This window comes from Numida meleagris, chromosome 5, assembly GCF_002078875.1.
Source record: "Numida meleagris isolate 19003 breed g44 Domestic line chromosome 5, NumMel1.0, whole genome shotgun sequence".
In the NCBI taxonomy this organism is placed as follows: domain Eukaryota; kingdom Metazoa; phylum Chordata; class Aves; order Galliformes; family Numididae; genus Numida; species Numida meleagris.
In genome coordinates, this window is record NC_034413.1 from 13,057,648 (window position 1) to 13,074,954 (window position 17,307).

The 17,307-nt window shown below is 46.9% G+C and overlaps 1 protein-coding gene across 3 annotated transcripts in view; it reads right to left on the reverse strand.

The window, feature by feature from the left end:
* Positions 1 to 17,307, reverse strand: part of C5H10orf76 (chromosome 5 C10orf76 homolog) — a 108,676-nt gene that overhangs the window by 2,421 nt on the left and 88,948 nt on the right. For all 3 annotated transcript variants that reach the window (XM_021400553.1, XM_021400551.1, XM_021400554.1), the window contains exon 25: positions 4,311 to 4,427. In XM_021400553.1, coding sequence (XP_021256228.1) covers positions 4,311 to 4,427 — 117 coding nt within the window. The remainder of the gene's footprint in view (positions 1 to 4,310; positions 4,428 to 17,307) is intronic.

The following is a 17,307-nucleotide window of genomic DNA, read 5'->3' on the forward strand; positions in this document are numbered from 1 at the left end:
TTGGAGCCTGTGATTATAAGGTTGTTGCTGACCTGGTTAGTGCTTTGTGCTTTTTAAAAGCACCAGGGGATGAAATAAATAGAAGCAGAATAAGGGATCCAATGCCAGGGGCTGGAAGAGAAATTTATAGCGGTGAGGGCCACTCCTGCAGCCCTGGGGGGAAGGGGTGGGGGAAGAGGAAGGGCAGAAAAGTGCTGCAAGTAGAGTAAGTCAGCATCCCTATTCTGGCCAGAAGCATTTCTGTGGGTCCCAGCAACAGAAGGAACTAGCAGAAACGAGCTCCTGGCTTCAGGAATTGCCCAGGGCCAGGCATCAGCTGTAGGAGACACCAAATTCATATACACATACAGGTCTGTAAGAAGGATGAGGCAGCCTTCTTCACAAGCCTGGAAAGAGAAGCTGGAGTGACAAACGATGAGAGCACAAGGCTTAGCAGAAATTGTAGCTATGGGGCAGAGTAAAAGAAATTAAGCCTATTTAGCTTGCAAACAGAAGGTTTAGGAGGAACAGAGCAAACACTCTCCAATATGTAAAATGAGGTCAGGAAGAGAACAGTGAGTAATATCTCCCTGGCTCCCCAGGGATGGGGCAAGAAATATTCAGCTTAATTCAAGACAAAAGATTTACACTGGAAAAGAAGAAATACTTCTAACCCTACGGGTTGTGCAGCAAGGGGATGGACAGTTGAGGTTTTCACTTAATGACAGCTGCAGGTTTCAAGAGGAGCTTACTCCAACTTTGGCCAAGAGTGGTCTGGATCTGCTTTAGCACTAATCTGGGAGAGCAGCGGGTGGGATAACGACACACAGGATGACCCCGACATTTCTGCAGATCCCTGCCCAGCATTTCTTCTGCTCCAAGACAGCGAGCAGCTCCGAGCCGACCGGCTCAAAAGGTAAGAATAGCTCAAATTAAAGCTAAATCGAATCATCTCCAGCACCAAGGCTCAGCACAGGGAGCTGGAGCTCATTCCTCTTTCGGGGTTGGAAGAGCAGCCAGGTGCCTGCCTGTAGCAAGGAGCATCTCCAGGCGCTTCCTGCAGGCTGGCCGAGCTGCTCCAGCCACAAGGGCACTCCCAGGAGCACTCGTGGTGCAGCAGGCAGGCTGCTGGCGTGGGAGCCACCAGATCTCTTCAGCGGGGCTGGTACAAGCCTCAGAAAGTAAGCTCAGAGCTGTAACATTCGTTCTGCAAGGAAATAAAAGCAGCGCGTGTGTCCTCTCCTGCTTCTGTATAGAGCACGCTGAAGAGCTTTTAAAATTGTTTTCTCTCTATTGGTGGCTTGGATCTCATTTAACCCGCAGACTTTGGAGAAATGGGAAAGGCACGAAATGCAACATTTGGAGAACAAAGAGCAGAGGAAAGGACAAATGAATGGGAGGCGTTAACCATGAGAGGAAAACATAATTCAGTTCTAGTTTGGGTCATTATAGCTGGATTTGTGCAACGCTGTACAGATACTCCTATCTTGTAGGAAGTTCCATCAATTAAACCTGTTTCCAATCAACAAGCAACTCTTAAGAGATTTGTACAATGGGAGGAAGGTTTACACTGACTGCTATATCTAATTAAAAGTCAAATTAGTAATTTCCCCTTCAGAAATCAATCCCTAATCAGACTATTCTGAGATTCCGTTGAAACGTATCCAACTGCAGACAGTGAGCTTTTGGAAAGACACTGAATCTCTTTCCACGTGTTTCTGCAGCTGCAACGTGAGGGTCCACAAGCCCACATCCATACCATTCATTCTATCAAAGCAGCACAGACCTCAAACGTCATCCCTGGAGTTTCAAAGGAAAAAAAAAAGTTAGAAAACCTCCTAACTTCCTTCCTCTGGGTCCTCAAAGGCGGCACAACAGGCCAGACAACCCGGCTGATACAAACACTCTGCACATCACCTTCCACCTCGATGTGGCTGCAGTGTCACAAGCCTTTGAAAACTTCCTTGAAAAGGGACTGGGAGAAGAAAGAAGATTTTTCTTTGGGATTAGCGAGAAAGAGCAGCACTGAGGCAAAGCCAGAGCAGTGAAGCAGTGCATTAGCAAAGCACGTCAAAGGGCTGAGAACAAGATTTCTAAGCATAAAGGAGCCAAGAGAATGGCCTGGGGAAGTTTCTGCTCACCCACTTAATGGGAGCAAAGAGGGATGAAAAGAAGGCTGTAGTAGAAAATGGCTCTTGCATGTCATTCCCCACCGAGCAGGGCTTGCTTCAATGCAATCCCATAGTTAGAGACTGGGATAAGAAAACCAGGCAGAATCTGGAAAGAGTTAATTGCAAACAAATCCTGCTTAGGAAGACAGGATGACACCAGCGTGAGCTTGGAAACTATACAGGAAACCAGTAGCTCACCAGCAGCCCTCCTTTGGTAGGAGGGCCCATGAAACAAATTCACTTCACTTTTCCCCCTCTGTGAAGTCCTGCAATCTCAGCAGCTAAGCACAGCGTGCTGGGTGTGGGGATGTTATCCAGCACCACACCGGCAACAACCAGAAGCTGAAGTAAAAGGAAGCCAGCTCTCCAGTCTGAAGAGGATTTGGGGAAGACCTTTTCGATGAGCTGTAAGAACAATTAATAAAGCCATCCATTTCTGTGCACCTAGAGGAAAAGCAGCGTGGAGGACAGGAGGAGAGCTGGGTTTGCTGAAGACAAATCATAACCTATCACGTTGATTTCCCGCTGTGCTGAGGGAACTGCTTAATGGAAAGCAGGGGATTTTCTGTAGCTGTGAGTAAAAAACCTTTAATAGGGTCCCAATTCTCAGGGCATCGAGAGAAGTGTGGATTAAACCGTTTCACAACTGGGTCAATCAGCACGTTTAGACAGTAATTATTCAGGCATCACATGCTCTTGAGGAGAAGGTCCCAGGGGTAGCTGGACTGCTAATTTTCAGAAGGGGGGACTGGATAATTCTAAGCAGATTCTTAAAGGATACACAGTTCGGAGGAATCACATACACACACACAAAAAAAGGGGGCTACAAGGAAAAAAAGACATCAGCCATGCTGTTTTGTAGCTGCAACGATCTCAGAGCTGAGAATGTCATTTTAATCAATCGGCATGATCAGCCTGAGCTCCTGCCAGGCCACATGGAAAGTGGGGCACGCAGGAAGCACGTGGCCAAGAGGCTGGGGAAGGAGAAGCTGGCTGAGGAGGGCAGGAGCCCCTGGGACAGAGCAGATGACAGCAGAAACATGGATGTGTTTTATTGCCAGGGCACAGTAACGGAGGGAGCCTGTGTCACAGGGAGGCTTTGGTCACATTTCTTTGCATGCGTTCTGGATACGGCATCAAACAGCAGGGCAGGAGAAAAGAACAGGCACATAGCAGCAAAGAAAAACATGAAAGGGGTCAGAAATGGTTTTTGCCTATATCCTAACTCCGTGGTTAGCACTGAAACGACCTAAAAAACATGAAAAGGTTAAACAGTGTGCTGCATAAGGGATCAAAAGCGATTCAGGCGTGCCTGCTCTGGAGCAGAGTAGACAGAAGGAGGCGTAACATTCCCAGGCTCACGCGGGCTCGTGATGGAGTGGGCTGGCGTCAGTTACTCATCAATCAGCGCGGACAGGGCTGGAAGAGACAATCACTCCTCAAACTGGTGGAATGAGCTGCCTGCCAGTCAAAGACCGCTCCTCTCGCTCAAGTCCTAACGATTTGAAAGCGAGGGAAAGCCAGGCTGTCCTTGGGGATACCAGCCGCTACAAAAACATTGGGTCCGTTGGACGGGAAAACGCCCTGACCCAACAACCGTAATGCAGCTCCCTGCGGCAGCGTGAGCAAACTGGCCTGCTGAAGAACACAGCTACCAGCCTAGATCATACGGATGCTGTTTTGTCTTCAGTCAATTGTTTTTCGTGGTGCTTCCTACCATTAGGCCTGTTCTCTGGCAGGAGGAGACGTTTCTAGAGAATGCCGTTGCTTTCTTTCCCTGGGAACCTGATTTTGTAAGAGATGGAGGAAAGCACGTGCAGGCAGGAGTCTGACCAGCATCACAAGCTATTCAGTCCCACAGTGTGTGGCCTCTCTCACAACAGCAAAAAGACTCACGTGCTCTAAGCGATAAAACCAAGGTGGGAGCAGTCAGCTCCTCCAACGTGCACACTCAACACCAAGAAGCACATTAGATCCCCACACAAAGAAGGAACAGAGACTATCTGCTGGCCTGAACAGCCTGGCAGTTCCTCTCTAGCCTCCTGGCCCTTTGGGTGCAGCCCCCAATGAAGTAATTGGGCTGCTCAGCTATACCCCAAATGTCCCTGCTCAGATCATAAGCAAAAGCTTCAGAACAGAGCCATCGATTCTGCAGCTTACCAGCTCTTTGAAGAAGGCAGCCTCCTTATGCTGCTCAGAGTAGCGCTCATACTGATCCAGTCCATCCTGCAGCTTCAGGGTCAGCGTGTCATAGTTGGAGCGTACCACTTCCAAAACCTGCCACAGACAGTCAAATACAGCAAAAGAGTCAGCAGCTGCAAATGCCTTAGCATAGGAGGAACAACGTTATGTTAGATCACATCTCTGGCACCTGTTTTTGCAACATAAATGGCTTTAACAGTCAATATTTGGTACATGACTAATAAAATGGAGGTGGGAATGAAAATATTCCTAATGCCAGTAAGGAACAGTCCTCAAATTTACAGAATTTCTGCTTTCACAAGAACAGTGGACGAGCCTCTATGCCAGCAGCAGTTTCCCAAATACAATTACATCACAGGAGACGTAATACGATCTCATTAAGTTAAGCAGCTAATTACCACATGCGCACCCAAATGTAACACAGAGGCACTATGCAAACACAGGCTTGCCTGACCCCTAGCTCCTCACAGTGCTAGTTTTGCCAGCACACCACTTGCTTGCTAATTACCATTCACAATCTGCTTAAATGTTGGCTTCTACAGTGGCTCAGGTCAGCCTCCATACTGAGCACTGCACTCCTCCGCCGATGGGAACAACCTTGACAGACACTAAGGTAAGACCAAGTCTGTAATGAATGCTGGTATTAGGAACAAGTCGAGCTGCACATCCAGGTTTTCCTGCCCAGGAAATACCTTTTTGCTGCCTGCCCTCGCTGCAGCCAAATCACTCTGCTTACGTTGCTGCCTTACTCTGCTCCCAGCACTGCAAATTCATAGTTACACGCCTCTGCCCTAATGAACTATTCACTCTCCTAACCAGGGGGCAACAGGAGGGACTCCCACAATACTTTTTAGCTTCAAAGCGCTGCATGGACAAATTCATTCCTCAAAGCATTTGTGAGATGGTAAGTGACAATAATCTTCCTACCAGGAACCATATAGCTCAGTACTCCTGGGTAAAATGCATGCTTGAAACAGTTCTCTTAAACACAGGAATTTCTTTCCTAGGCTGTTACCATTTGATCTCAGAGCAAAACAGAAGCACAGAATATCAACATCTGAAGTTTGCATTGCAGTAGCTTACACACAGCCAGGAGCATGACATTAGGTGCAAGGTGCAAAAGGAGAGTACCCCGTGCGACACGGGCTAGGAGCAGGGTCCCACTAAGGCAGAACTCAAAGGACATCACCCAAACAAGGACTGGCCATTAAAAAGGGGCTCAGAAGTGGCTGCCTGAGACGGTCCCATGGCGCTCTTTTTGCAGCTCAGCTGCCCTCCAGCACTGCAGAGACAAGTTAGAGGAAGGAATCAGTGTTCTGCAAGGTTATTTCAGAACAGCCTGTCAGTGTCCTGCTGCTGCAAGAGCACGCAGCCACCTCTCCAGGAGGACTCATTTCCTAATTCCGTTTGTCAGCTCCACTGGCAAAGGAAGGACTCCTTGCAGTAACAGCCATCTCCAAATTCAGTCTGGCCCTCTTACTGCTGTGTGCAGAAGCTGGGAGAAAAATCACAGAATCAAGAGCAAGGATGGAAGACAGAAAGCTAGCAACAGGAATGATCTACTTCAGGGTACGACTATCCACTAGCGATAGAGATCAAAAGTGTAACACACCTTCTGAGCAACAAAGCATCCGGCAGCTGGCATGAATCAGAGGGCTGTCCTCCTGTCACTTGGAGGAAGCCAAACTGACCAAGATTAGTAAGACACAGGGGAGAAGCCCTGTCTGAGAGGTGAGGAGTAGTTCACTGGAGGCAGCAGTGAGCCTTGTAAGCAGCACCCTGTAAATCAGCCCCCCATGACACTTCTGAAAGGCAGCTCACAGCTCCTTGTGCTGCTCCAGTGGGACAGGGAAGCAGTAAGAGGCCCCAAGCCCCTGCTGTGTTACTCACTCCTTATCATGATCTCTGCAGTGAACTTGAGATCAGCTTATCCCTTTAGCTGCGTACAGTCATTGGTTTCCATGTTTTATCTTTTTTAAACTATGAAATAGAACTTAAAAAGAAAGGATAAGTTAAAAATAAACAGCTTCTCCTCACTGCCTGATAATTTCCCTTTCTTGCTGCTGCTGAGAAAAAATGCTACGTGGGATCTGAGATAAACCCACTCACAGATCATTTCACTTATGCTCTGTAATGGATAGGAGCTGTTACTGAGATTAGGACCTGCCATCCTCGAGACAATTCCATCTGCTCTTTAAGATGCAGCTGCTAGACAGAGGAGAGGTTAAAGATTGCAGCAGAAGGCATTAAGAACATCTAACATGAAGGTTCGAAAGGCATCAGCATTCTGTACAGATGACAAATACTCACACCCTCCGTGTGACAACATCCTGAGCTGGCATCCTTTGCTCTTTTTACACCTGCTTTGACTTCTGCTCAGGAGAACTACTGCAAGGGCGCCCTTGTGCGTTAAATGCACAAGACTTTTGTCTACGCCTTTCTGTCAGTACAAAAGACCTAGGAGAATTTAACTTTGAGATTGAAACATTTCTCTTTCAAGATCCTGCCCAACCTGGTTTCCCTAGAAGTCCCCATGGAAGAGCAGAAAACATCAGAACTGAGATCACAGAGTCGTAGAATCATTAAGGTTGGAAAAGATCCCTAAGATCCTCTAGTCCAACTGTCAACCCATCATCACCGTGCCCACTAACAACATCCTTAAGTCTACCCTTTTCCTCAACACCCCACCACCTCCCTGGGCAGCCTGTGCCAAGCCCTGTCCACTCTTTCTGAGAAGAAATTTTTCCCCGCATCCAACCCGAACCTCCCCTGGCACAGCTAAAGGCCATTCCCTCTCCCCCTATTGCTAGTTACCTGAGAGAAGACAGTGAAGTACACATAACCGAAGAGTATCTCATGCCCATCCCACCCAGGAGAACACAGTCAGCAGCAAAGCCAGAGGCACAGCATTCTTCACTGATCAGTAACTTTTTAACCCGCAGAAACTTACATCATCTGCAACTGTACTGACTTAGTGCAATGTAAAATTAGGGAACGCCAATTTGCGCCACCCAGCAGTAAACCTGGCAGTGTGCAGGCTCTGGGAAGCACGTACAAACAATGACAGAAAAACAGGGTAAAAATAGAAGGAAGAAGAAAGCAAGGTCCCTGCACAGTGTTTGCAGTCAGCACTGGAGAGGACAAGAGCGCAATCAGCCAGCGGTGCCAGCGCCTTGCTAGAGCCTCTCTGTACCTGCGAGATGGTCATTAGCTACCACGGCACAAACGTGGTTGGAAAGGAACCAACTGAATGACCTTGCATTAAGCAAGACCAGAAAGCTCACAAAGATGGGCTTGGCGAGGCTCTTCCCCTCAGGCTGGCAAGGCCCCGCAGGACGGAGCAGCTGTGTTCTGTGCCAGCTGTCCCACGCTGGAGGATGGAGCGTCTCTCAGCAATGCTACTGCATGGATACAGCAAAGGGACCAAGGAATGGGGTACAAACAAACAAGCCTCCTATCCTCTCTAAACAGGTGCTGGACTGACCATCACAGAGGGAATTGGCACAGTCTCACCTTCAAAGCACTGTGAGCACACCCTGCAGGCTGTCCCTCCAGCTCACAGGAAGGAGGCTAAAAGAGACATTAGGGTTTCCTATTCCAGTACAAGCCTGATGTGCGTTTTACACTGGAGTCCTCCAGCTGGTGTCCTTCCTCCATATTTAGTACAAACCTTCCCCTCGCACTGATCTGCACACACAACTCACAGTCCCTGTGCATTTCTCTATAGTGAATCCAACTGGATAGCAACATTCCTCATTGTAATGAAAAGGCTGCTGCCACCTGGGCTATAAAGAGGCTATTGCCTCTCCAGAACAAAGTACTAGATAATTGACATAAATTTTACAATAGTATCTTCTAATTAATATGGAAAATGATTTTTTTTTTCCAAATGGCATCACACTTCTCACAGAGCAACTTAAAAGTTGCTGATGCAAGCTGGAGTCTCTGCAAGAATTTATCCCCAGAAGTGCCAAAGATAAAGCAGATAACGAAATAATTAGAAGTTAAATAAAAACAAACACACAGCTGCCACATTTCCCAACAGACTCTGCCCAGACCCCTGCTGCACTCAGCTCCTTCTCCCCTTCTGCAGGAGCCAAGCTCAGAGAGGACCCACTCAGGCTGCCAGTGCTACCCAAGTGTGCAGGAAGCAGCTCCCATTCACCCATCCTGGGACAAGCAGCAGCACAGAGCTCTCTCTGCCCCAGCACTACCTTACCTTTGCAGCTCTTCTGGAGCTAAATGCAGTGCAGGTGCTCCAGCATCACCCTTTACCCCCAAGCTGATCAAGCCATGAGTCTTAATTCCATGTTCATGAATGCTAAGAGGAAGAGGAGGAGGATGTTGCTATGACAGTCACAATTCAGATTCCTGTGTACAGCACACACCCGCAGATGCAGAGTGTGTCTGATGAACACAGTGGGAAAGAAAGATCTGGGCACAAGATGCAAGCTGTCAAACCATGCATGTACAAGATACGCAACACGCTGCCATTCCTATTCCTGTGCCCCAGATCCCCTGCATCAAGCACCTCCTGCCTGCACTACATCCAAGGGAAGGACCTCCAGCCCTCCCCTGCTGCTGGCTGAGAGCCTGGGGCCACAGAGAGGAGGAACACAGCCCCCAGCAGCTCACGCAGCCCTCGCTCTCAGAGGAGAAAGCAACAGCCTTGTCTAACCTGAGGGCAGGAAAAATTCCTGGAAAAAGTTAAAAAAAAAATCCACTAACCCAAATGATTAAGTGACAGCAATCACGGGCAAATCTCTCCTCTGGGGTATGAAAAAGGACTGCACCAGTGCAGGACTAAGACACAAGAGATCTGCTCAGGTTACTGGAGGGGAAGAGGTCTGCAGAGGTGTACCCAGCTGCCCAGAAGGACACACTGTGCCTAGGAGCCTGGGAGTTAAGTCTTTGCATGTCAGTTTTGGTCCTTCATTGCTGGTGATTGCTCCTGGCCAGGCAGTTTTGCTGGTAGTTCTGCTGTGTGCTGCACCATGCTGGGCCCAGCCAAACACAACTCCCCATGTCCCAAATCCTTCCTGAGAGCTGCTTTCATCCATCTGAACTTGCAGTACTGAAATCCAGGCCTTGCCACTTTCCTGCAAGAGGCAAAAGGTTTTGATAGTAGGTAAGAGATTATTTTTATTTTACCCAGGAACATCAAGGAAGGACACTTCACATCCCCTCTTTTGCTCCTATCTCAGCACACAGCCATCCTGTTGGGCTCAGACTTTCTGCAGCTCAGACGTTTGTTCAACAATCATACGAAGAGCTGCAATCTTTAAAGGCACAAGCCTAAAAAGCTGACATTCCATCCATGGAGTGGGAGTGTTCGGTGACATCCTTTCCTCCTCTGCCCACCAGGTGCCTCTTTGAAAGATAAATAATTGATGAGCTGACTCAGAAACAACTGCTGCTCTCCCAGCGTGGCTAGCAGAAACTGCCTCCTGCTTTCGGACAAGAACGATCTCTGCTCTAGAAAGGTTTCCGAATCACCACCTATCAGAAGCCTGAAGGTATTCAACTCCACTAGGCTATTCCTGAAAGCTGTGCGATTTCCACGATTTCCAGACTGCTTGGATCAGTGAATCTTTTCCCACTATTAAATACTGTCAGATAAAATCTATGGAGGACCTGACCTCACAAATACCCAAAGCCAAACCGTCATCCAGCTCCGCCAGGAGGGAGCTGGAAGTGCACGATGAAGTCCTCGTGCCAAGCTCCTGTGGGACAAACCAAGAGGAAATCCAGGAGGCAGTTCCATGTCATTCAAGGGACAAAAATGGGCACGGTTTCATGGGTTCTGCCATGAGAACAACCATCCATGTACCACACAATGCTGACGTTTCCAAAGCCCAGGCGGGGGAAAAGATCAAAAGATCATGACACCAATTATCTTTAGAATTATCAGTTAATAAAATAAACACACTCCAAAGTAGACCTTCATACCTAGATGGGGAGATCTGCCAGGAGCTGGAGGAAGGGAAGCCCATGAACTTCCCTGCTGTTAGAGGCTTTGCGAGGAAGGCAGGCAGCAGACAGGACGATGGCAGGAGCATAAAACCCTGAGATAGATCGATCTGCTATTTTGGAGTTACAGCCCATTTTGAAGTTGTGAACCCTTATCTCCAGCTGGTGGCATTTATGAAAACATTCCTCACTGCTACGTATGCGAGAGCACTTGCAATTCTGTCAAGGCTCCAAATGCACTGCAGATAGCTATGGACCGGACCGTTAATTTTTTTATTTCCCCATTGTGCTCACAATTAACTTAAGTGCTGAAAAGTGATGGGCTGTTCCAGGAGAAGCTTTTACCTACCAGCTGCATTCTAGCACAGCACTAAATCAACCACTGTCAGCAAAACAAGAGGAAGAGCATCCTTATGCTCACTGTGTACACTATCTGTACAGCCTACCTGGCCAGCCAGCATCCTGCAAATGAATGCTGTGATTTGTGTACATTTGCTGGTGCTATCCTCTTTTTATTTATTTATTTATTTTTTTTTACAGGAAGATTTTGTAACCCTGAACGTAGAGAGAGAACAGTTAGCAGCAGCCAATATACCAGCTAACTGACCGGTTAAGGTCAGCAGCCCTGGTGCTCAAAACAAGATAAATGTTTAAAACAGTTCTTAAGGATGTAGGCTGTGAGCTGTTGCTCCAGCCAACCAGAGAAGCCAGGACACACACAGCTGTTACAGAAATCAAAGACAGCTACACGAACCTAAAAAACAGCAGCTGAAGATTTTGAGAAAAGGTCAGAAATAAAAACTTTCCAGGCACAGCAGGCAGAAAGCATCCTGGCAAATTCTGAAACAGAAATACACAACTCTGGGTTCAGATTGCCTTGATGAGGCGGTAACAGCACACCTGGTATGCACCAGGCAAAGAGAGGAAGATAAGGAAGTTCATTCCTAGCAGAGAAATTAAGATTTTCCAGAAGATGGTTGGCTCAGGAGACAAGGTGTGCAAAAAAAAGAAACACCAGCCTTGCCATTCAATTTAACTTGAAGGACAGAAGCAAGCAGACTTAGAATAGCTCAGGTTGGAAGCTGACCACAAACGGTAAACGAACAAGTCCATTTTAAGATGGGGAAAACCACAGCTTTTAAATGCAAGTATGAAGACTGGACAGCCAAGACATCAGATGAGCACATGTTTACCTCAACCCATGAGTTCTATTTTGTTTCCAGTTCTCTCCCTCATCCCACCTGGTGGGCAGTGGGCAAACAGCTGTGTGGTCCTGAGCTGCTGCTGGGTTAAAGCACTACAGTATTTGGACTATTCTGCAGTTCTACACCATCTTTTCTGAAATAAGGGCACTTGAATCAATGTTCAACATTTAAAACATGGGTTATTGAAGCCTTATGAAGTAGCAACACAGTACTGCTTTATTGTTATTTTCTCTAATACTTCCTAATCCCGTTTGCCTTCCTGATGACCGTTGAGCCTTGAGCCTTGAGCCAATGTTGTCAGACTTAGTGGAATGATTCCCAGAGTACTTTCCTGGATGGCAGCAACTAGCAGACTTTCCTACAGCTTCAAGGCTCTAAGAGCCTTATAAACTCAATCTGAAAAAATTCCCACTAAAGATATGACCCAAAAGAAGCAGAACAGAATCGATTAGCTACAAATAGCAGCTTTGCCTCTAGGGACAAAAACTGTTGTAGCAGGATGCTAGGGAAGCTAGCTAATAGGGAAAGGTGGGCAGCGCTCCGAAGTTGGTGTGTGACTCAATCCATACGAAAGTTTTAACTGTTGATGTCTTTGCAGGTCTGGAATTGGAACAGACAGCTGTAAAACTGCTGGATGATCCATATAAACAGAAAATCCTTTCGTTGCCAAACGTGCACTTTAAGGCTGCAGTTCCAAAACTAGTTTAAGTTGATCTAAGTGCAGGCTACCTAAGCTTCAATACGGAGCCTACAATTCCTCCTTCAAAGGAACTCACTTCCAAATTAAGGCATCCTAATACGCAACTTGGAAGTGCATTTGGGACACAAGCTCCAAAGGTGCTGAACTATGGGGTACACTAATGATACCAGGAGTAGCTGAGAAGGGGCGAGGAAGAACAGACCACGATGCTGTGCCCTAGGAACTGAGATTGCAACTGTGCAAGTTTTTAAGAATTATGACAGCAATGAAATTCCCACGAAGGAGATGGGATCAGATTTGTCCCATCTGACCTCTCGCTCCTGGATCCTACTCTAATCTGTATTGTGCAGCTAGGAAAAAAAAAGAAAGAAAAACATATCTGATGTCAACAAAAATAAGAGAGCCAAATAATTTCTGGTATGACGTGCTGAAAGAGAAAAGCTTGTTGACATTTTAATTTGTGAAATTATCCCCTTTGTGCTGTTGGAATGTGTAATTCATTTCAAACTCCATCTGGGCAATGACCAGAGCTGAAACAGAATGAGACTGTTTATGTTTGGAAGCATTCAGAGCCACCACAAAAAAGGTCATTCGCGTGCAGAAAAAATATAATAAAAAAATCACAGGGCTGCTTAAAGTTGATTACTAAGTTAATTTGGAAAGAGCATTTGAAAGGTTAGTGAGACAGCTGGAAACACAGAGGCTGCTATCTAAGAGCATCACTTGCAAGGGCAGGCCTTGTGAGATGCTGAACTTAGTGGGCTGAGACACCTCCTGACCAAAATGGAGATGTGGTGGAGGACAGTTGCCAGCAAGGTGAAGCTGAGGGGCGTGGAGCAGACACAGAAAACAGGTCAGATTTTTAAAAAATGAAACATGTGCTGCTTGTCACTGTCCTTCTCAGGGAAAGAAGCCTGTGTGTGTTCTTTGAAACAAACACAAAGGCACCGACAGTTGCTGACTCCCTGTTATTTCTAATCATTTCTCCTTATACCTAACAGAAGTAATCAGGGCCAACAGCTACGCTGCCAAAAGGACCTCTGCCGTGGTAAAGTGGCATTTTGCAATCCAAAGATATTTGGAGGACCAGAAGGGCTTGTGTGCCTGGGAACTTCGCATTTATCCCTGCAACATCTGTTCTTACAACCATCAAGCCCTCTAGTGCTTCAGCACCAGCTCTCTCACAATTCCGGCGCCCCCAGCAGGCACCCCAAAACACCACAGAGGACAAACGCTTTCAGAAGGTTTGGCTGAGCAGCAGCTGAAATGAGGCATCTCACCTCGATGAGAGTGACCGTGCTACCTCTGCAGAGGTTTGCCTGCTGGGTGGACAGAAAGGACATGAGACAAAGGGGAGACTGATTGCTAACAGGCCAGATGAGATGATTGGGTTGGCTCAATGCCCACCTTTGATGCTCAAGGCAAAGGCGACTTGTGCTGGCACTGAAACCATTCTCTCCAAAGGATGAGGAGAACAAAGCGTATGCTTCTCTTACAAAGCACCTTTGGCTGTAGAATCCTCAGGCTGAGCTGTTCAGCACACAGAGCAGCAAACCGCAGAGCTACCTGTCCTCTGAATCAAAAAGCACAAAGATAGGATGCATTTGTACAGCACTACTGGGGGCTTAGCCAGGAGTGACACTGCTCTCACCTGGGGACAAGGGGTCGATCACCAAGGCTTCTCTCTCTATTTCTCCTTTGCCATATATCTGGATACGTATCTCCAGATTCGGCAATGGAAATATCAACTTTACAGTAATTTCTGCAGCGCTCGGAGGACATCATTGTTCTACAGCCTAAAAATCCCTTTGTGAGGATTTAGTGCTCCCAAGTGCCTCTTGGACATCAAACATTTTCAAAGCTATTAGCTCAGATGGGTTTTTGAATAAGGCTCAGGGAAGCCACTCACTCAGTATTTCTCGTAAGGAAAAGGTAGCTCTGACCCGGCAGGATAAAAATTGCTGAGAAGGAGGAGGAAGAAAGCCGACACAGCCCATGTTCTCTGTGAGCAAGGAAATGAGATTTGATTTACTCCGTGATTCTGAGGTGTGCTCAATTTCAGCTTGAATTTCTACTACATAAAATTCAGCTTGGCTGAGCAGTGTCCCCATTAGAGACTGTCCAAAGCAATATATGGCAATGCACACAATGATCTTTGAAACTGAAGGTTCAAAGCCTCAGCGAATTATTTTTAAGCACATTTTTGCATATGCAACCCACAAACCTGTGTCTTCCAAGAAGTTGGAAGACAACACAAAAAAAAAAGCAATTAGATACAGTGCATACACAGCTGCTTATTGTTGCCAATTAATCAATTTCTTTTGCTCACTGGTTAATTTCCTCTTACTACGCAGCAGAGAACAACTCTGGGACTGTTTTGCACATTTCAAAGGGATTAGACGACAAGCAGAAGTCACTCGCTAAAAGGACTTAGGGGCTTCAGAGCAGGGATTAATAACTCAGCTGCTTTTTCTTCAGATTTTAAAAGCACTAATTTGTACTGCATCAGCTCGTAGTTTTATTTGCACAACTATTTTTGTTTTAATGGGAGTCTTAAATCCTGCTCCTCCCAAATTGCTGCCGCGTTGCCCTCTTGATATTATTCTCGCATATGAAGTTTTGACTCTATTTAAAGAGGATTTCATGCTTGCTTTGCAAATTTCTTAAGAAATTGCACCTTATGCTAATACAAGTGCAATTTTTCCTGCCTAACCAGGCACGTCTATTGAGCAGCCCACTGAGGAGCTCAGCATCACCGGGGGCAGCTCGCGTGGAAGATCTGGAGCAGATCCCTCTGCATCTCCATCTTGCATGTCAGAAAAGTTCTACGAGAGCTGAGTCCGCACCTCTAAGTGAGATAAAGCACATGGGTCTATCATCCTGCCGAGAGCCAACGGACAGAAGCTGAAGGGGTGCACACCTCTGCACTGAATGGGCTCCTGGTCTCACAGTTCTGAGCACCACTCACAACAGCGAGTTTCACTGAAACGGTGCTAAAATTTAACTCCAATGCTTCTGTCCTCTTGAGCTGTGTGAATAAAATCCAAACAAGCTGGCCAGCTGAAAAATTCAGGTCCTTAAAAGTGTTGGATTTTGTCGTAAATGTGCAGCGGTCTGACTCTGGCAACACCCAGTTCCTTCCATATGCCTTTTAAGGACTGACTGGTGGCTGTGCCTAGAGCTTCTGTTTGGTGCATGTTTATAAATGGTAATAAGTGGAGCTGTTCACTTGGTTTACTGCTTCTAGACGACAACTGCCAGCTACAATCAGCTCAGTCTGAACAGGAGGGCAGGCCTGGCAGCAGCCACAGCATGCATCACAGCAGCCAGCGATGGCTGTGTGTTGGGAAAGCTGTCACTGCTCCTCCTTCTCATCTCTCGAAAACACGTCAAGGGCACTAATTAACAGGGTATTCGGGGTATGCTCAGGATAAGAAGAAAGAGCCTAGTGGTCTGCTAAGGCCCAATCCGAAGACAACTACTGAGACTTCAGGAGACCACTGAGCTCTCCCTGTCACATAAGTCTCCAGAACTGTCTGACACTCAGAAAGAATTCAAAGATCACAAGAGCTGCAGAACTGAGAAAAACAGAAAGGAAAGAAAGTGACCTACTTTATATTCTACCATCTCATGTTGAAGAAGTGAGGACTGTAAAATGCTGGAAGAGGCACATCCTCTCAAACGTGTGTGCTGTCAGTATCATGATGACACGCAGCCCCTCACAGAAGAAATGAGGGCAGAGGAAAACCCAGGCCGAACAGTGTGGCAGAACAATAATTCCACGCTCAGAGAGAAGAGAACAAACATCAGGAGCTGTGCAGAGTACAAGAAGCCTGAGAGGTGAAACGCCACTCACCACTGCCCCAGCAGGCACTGACGCCTCTGCCAGAAGCAGCACTCGGCATCGGAACGGACCGATCACCTCCTCCATGAGCAAGCAACGCAGGATAGGCGTGATGTCAAACATGTTGTAGACCATTTCTGCAGCATCTGTTCCTGTCTATAACAAGAGAGGAACAGAAGACACTGCAGCAGGCTGCAAGCACCTGGGCACAGCCATGTAAGAATGCTGGCAACGAGGCGAGCACACCTCAGTCTGGATTTGCTTTGTAAGCCACAGCCCTCCTGAGAGCTGGAATGTAAGGCTGTCTGTGAGAGAACAGGCGCGTGGTTTTCCTTCCGTTTTTGAAGAGAAATGCCATCAACATAAAATCCTCCTACTCCCCAAACAGATTCAACTTGTGAAATTCTTGATAGTTCACTTTTTAAACAAAGAGCAGGATCGAAACGACCAGTCGTTTGCCTTCAAGCACCTCGACCTGACCTTTTCCAAAAAAGCTCTCCCTGACATTTGTAAGCTGAGGTCACACTGAGTTACCAGTTTATGTACAAAGAGCACAGTACTTCAATCCAAGTCTCCCAATAGAACAATTACCTCCATCTTCAAACTATACTTCACTCAGGTGAAAGGCTTCTGGGCGAGGATGAAGGACCAGGCGATGCCTCCGGCCAGCAAAGCAGCTGAGACGAGACCACAGGCTGCTGGTGTGACTTAACAACGGAGTTTCTGATGAGCAATTGAGGCAGGCTGGTCAGCAGCCCCAGTCCAGTGACTGACTTCTTCATGTTGGCTATGACATGAACTGCCCAGCCCCAGCATCGCAGAGTCCTACTTCTGAAACATAACAATGACAGACACACCTCAAGCAGCCCTGGAATATTATTCCTCTGGGCATTACTGAGAGTGGAAAGCTCAGCAAGAACTGGATGATGTGAAGCTGTCATCAGCCAAAGAAATTAAGTTCACATCATGTTAATATTCTCTCCTGCAAAAAGTGTGTCATATGCTCAGGTGTCTGCAAAGAAGGCTGAGAGGAGGCATCACAGCAGCTTTCTTTTTATTCTGAAAAGGGGAGTTTTAGCCCAGCGACAGCCCTGTTTTCTTTCTATGCCTACAAAGTGGCTTGTAGGTGGTACTGCAATTAAATAGGTCCATCACTTAAAATAGAAAAGCACATCCTTATAAATGAGGAAAGAATTAAGAGTCTGTAGTGAGATGCTTCCATCAAATCATTGGCTT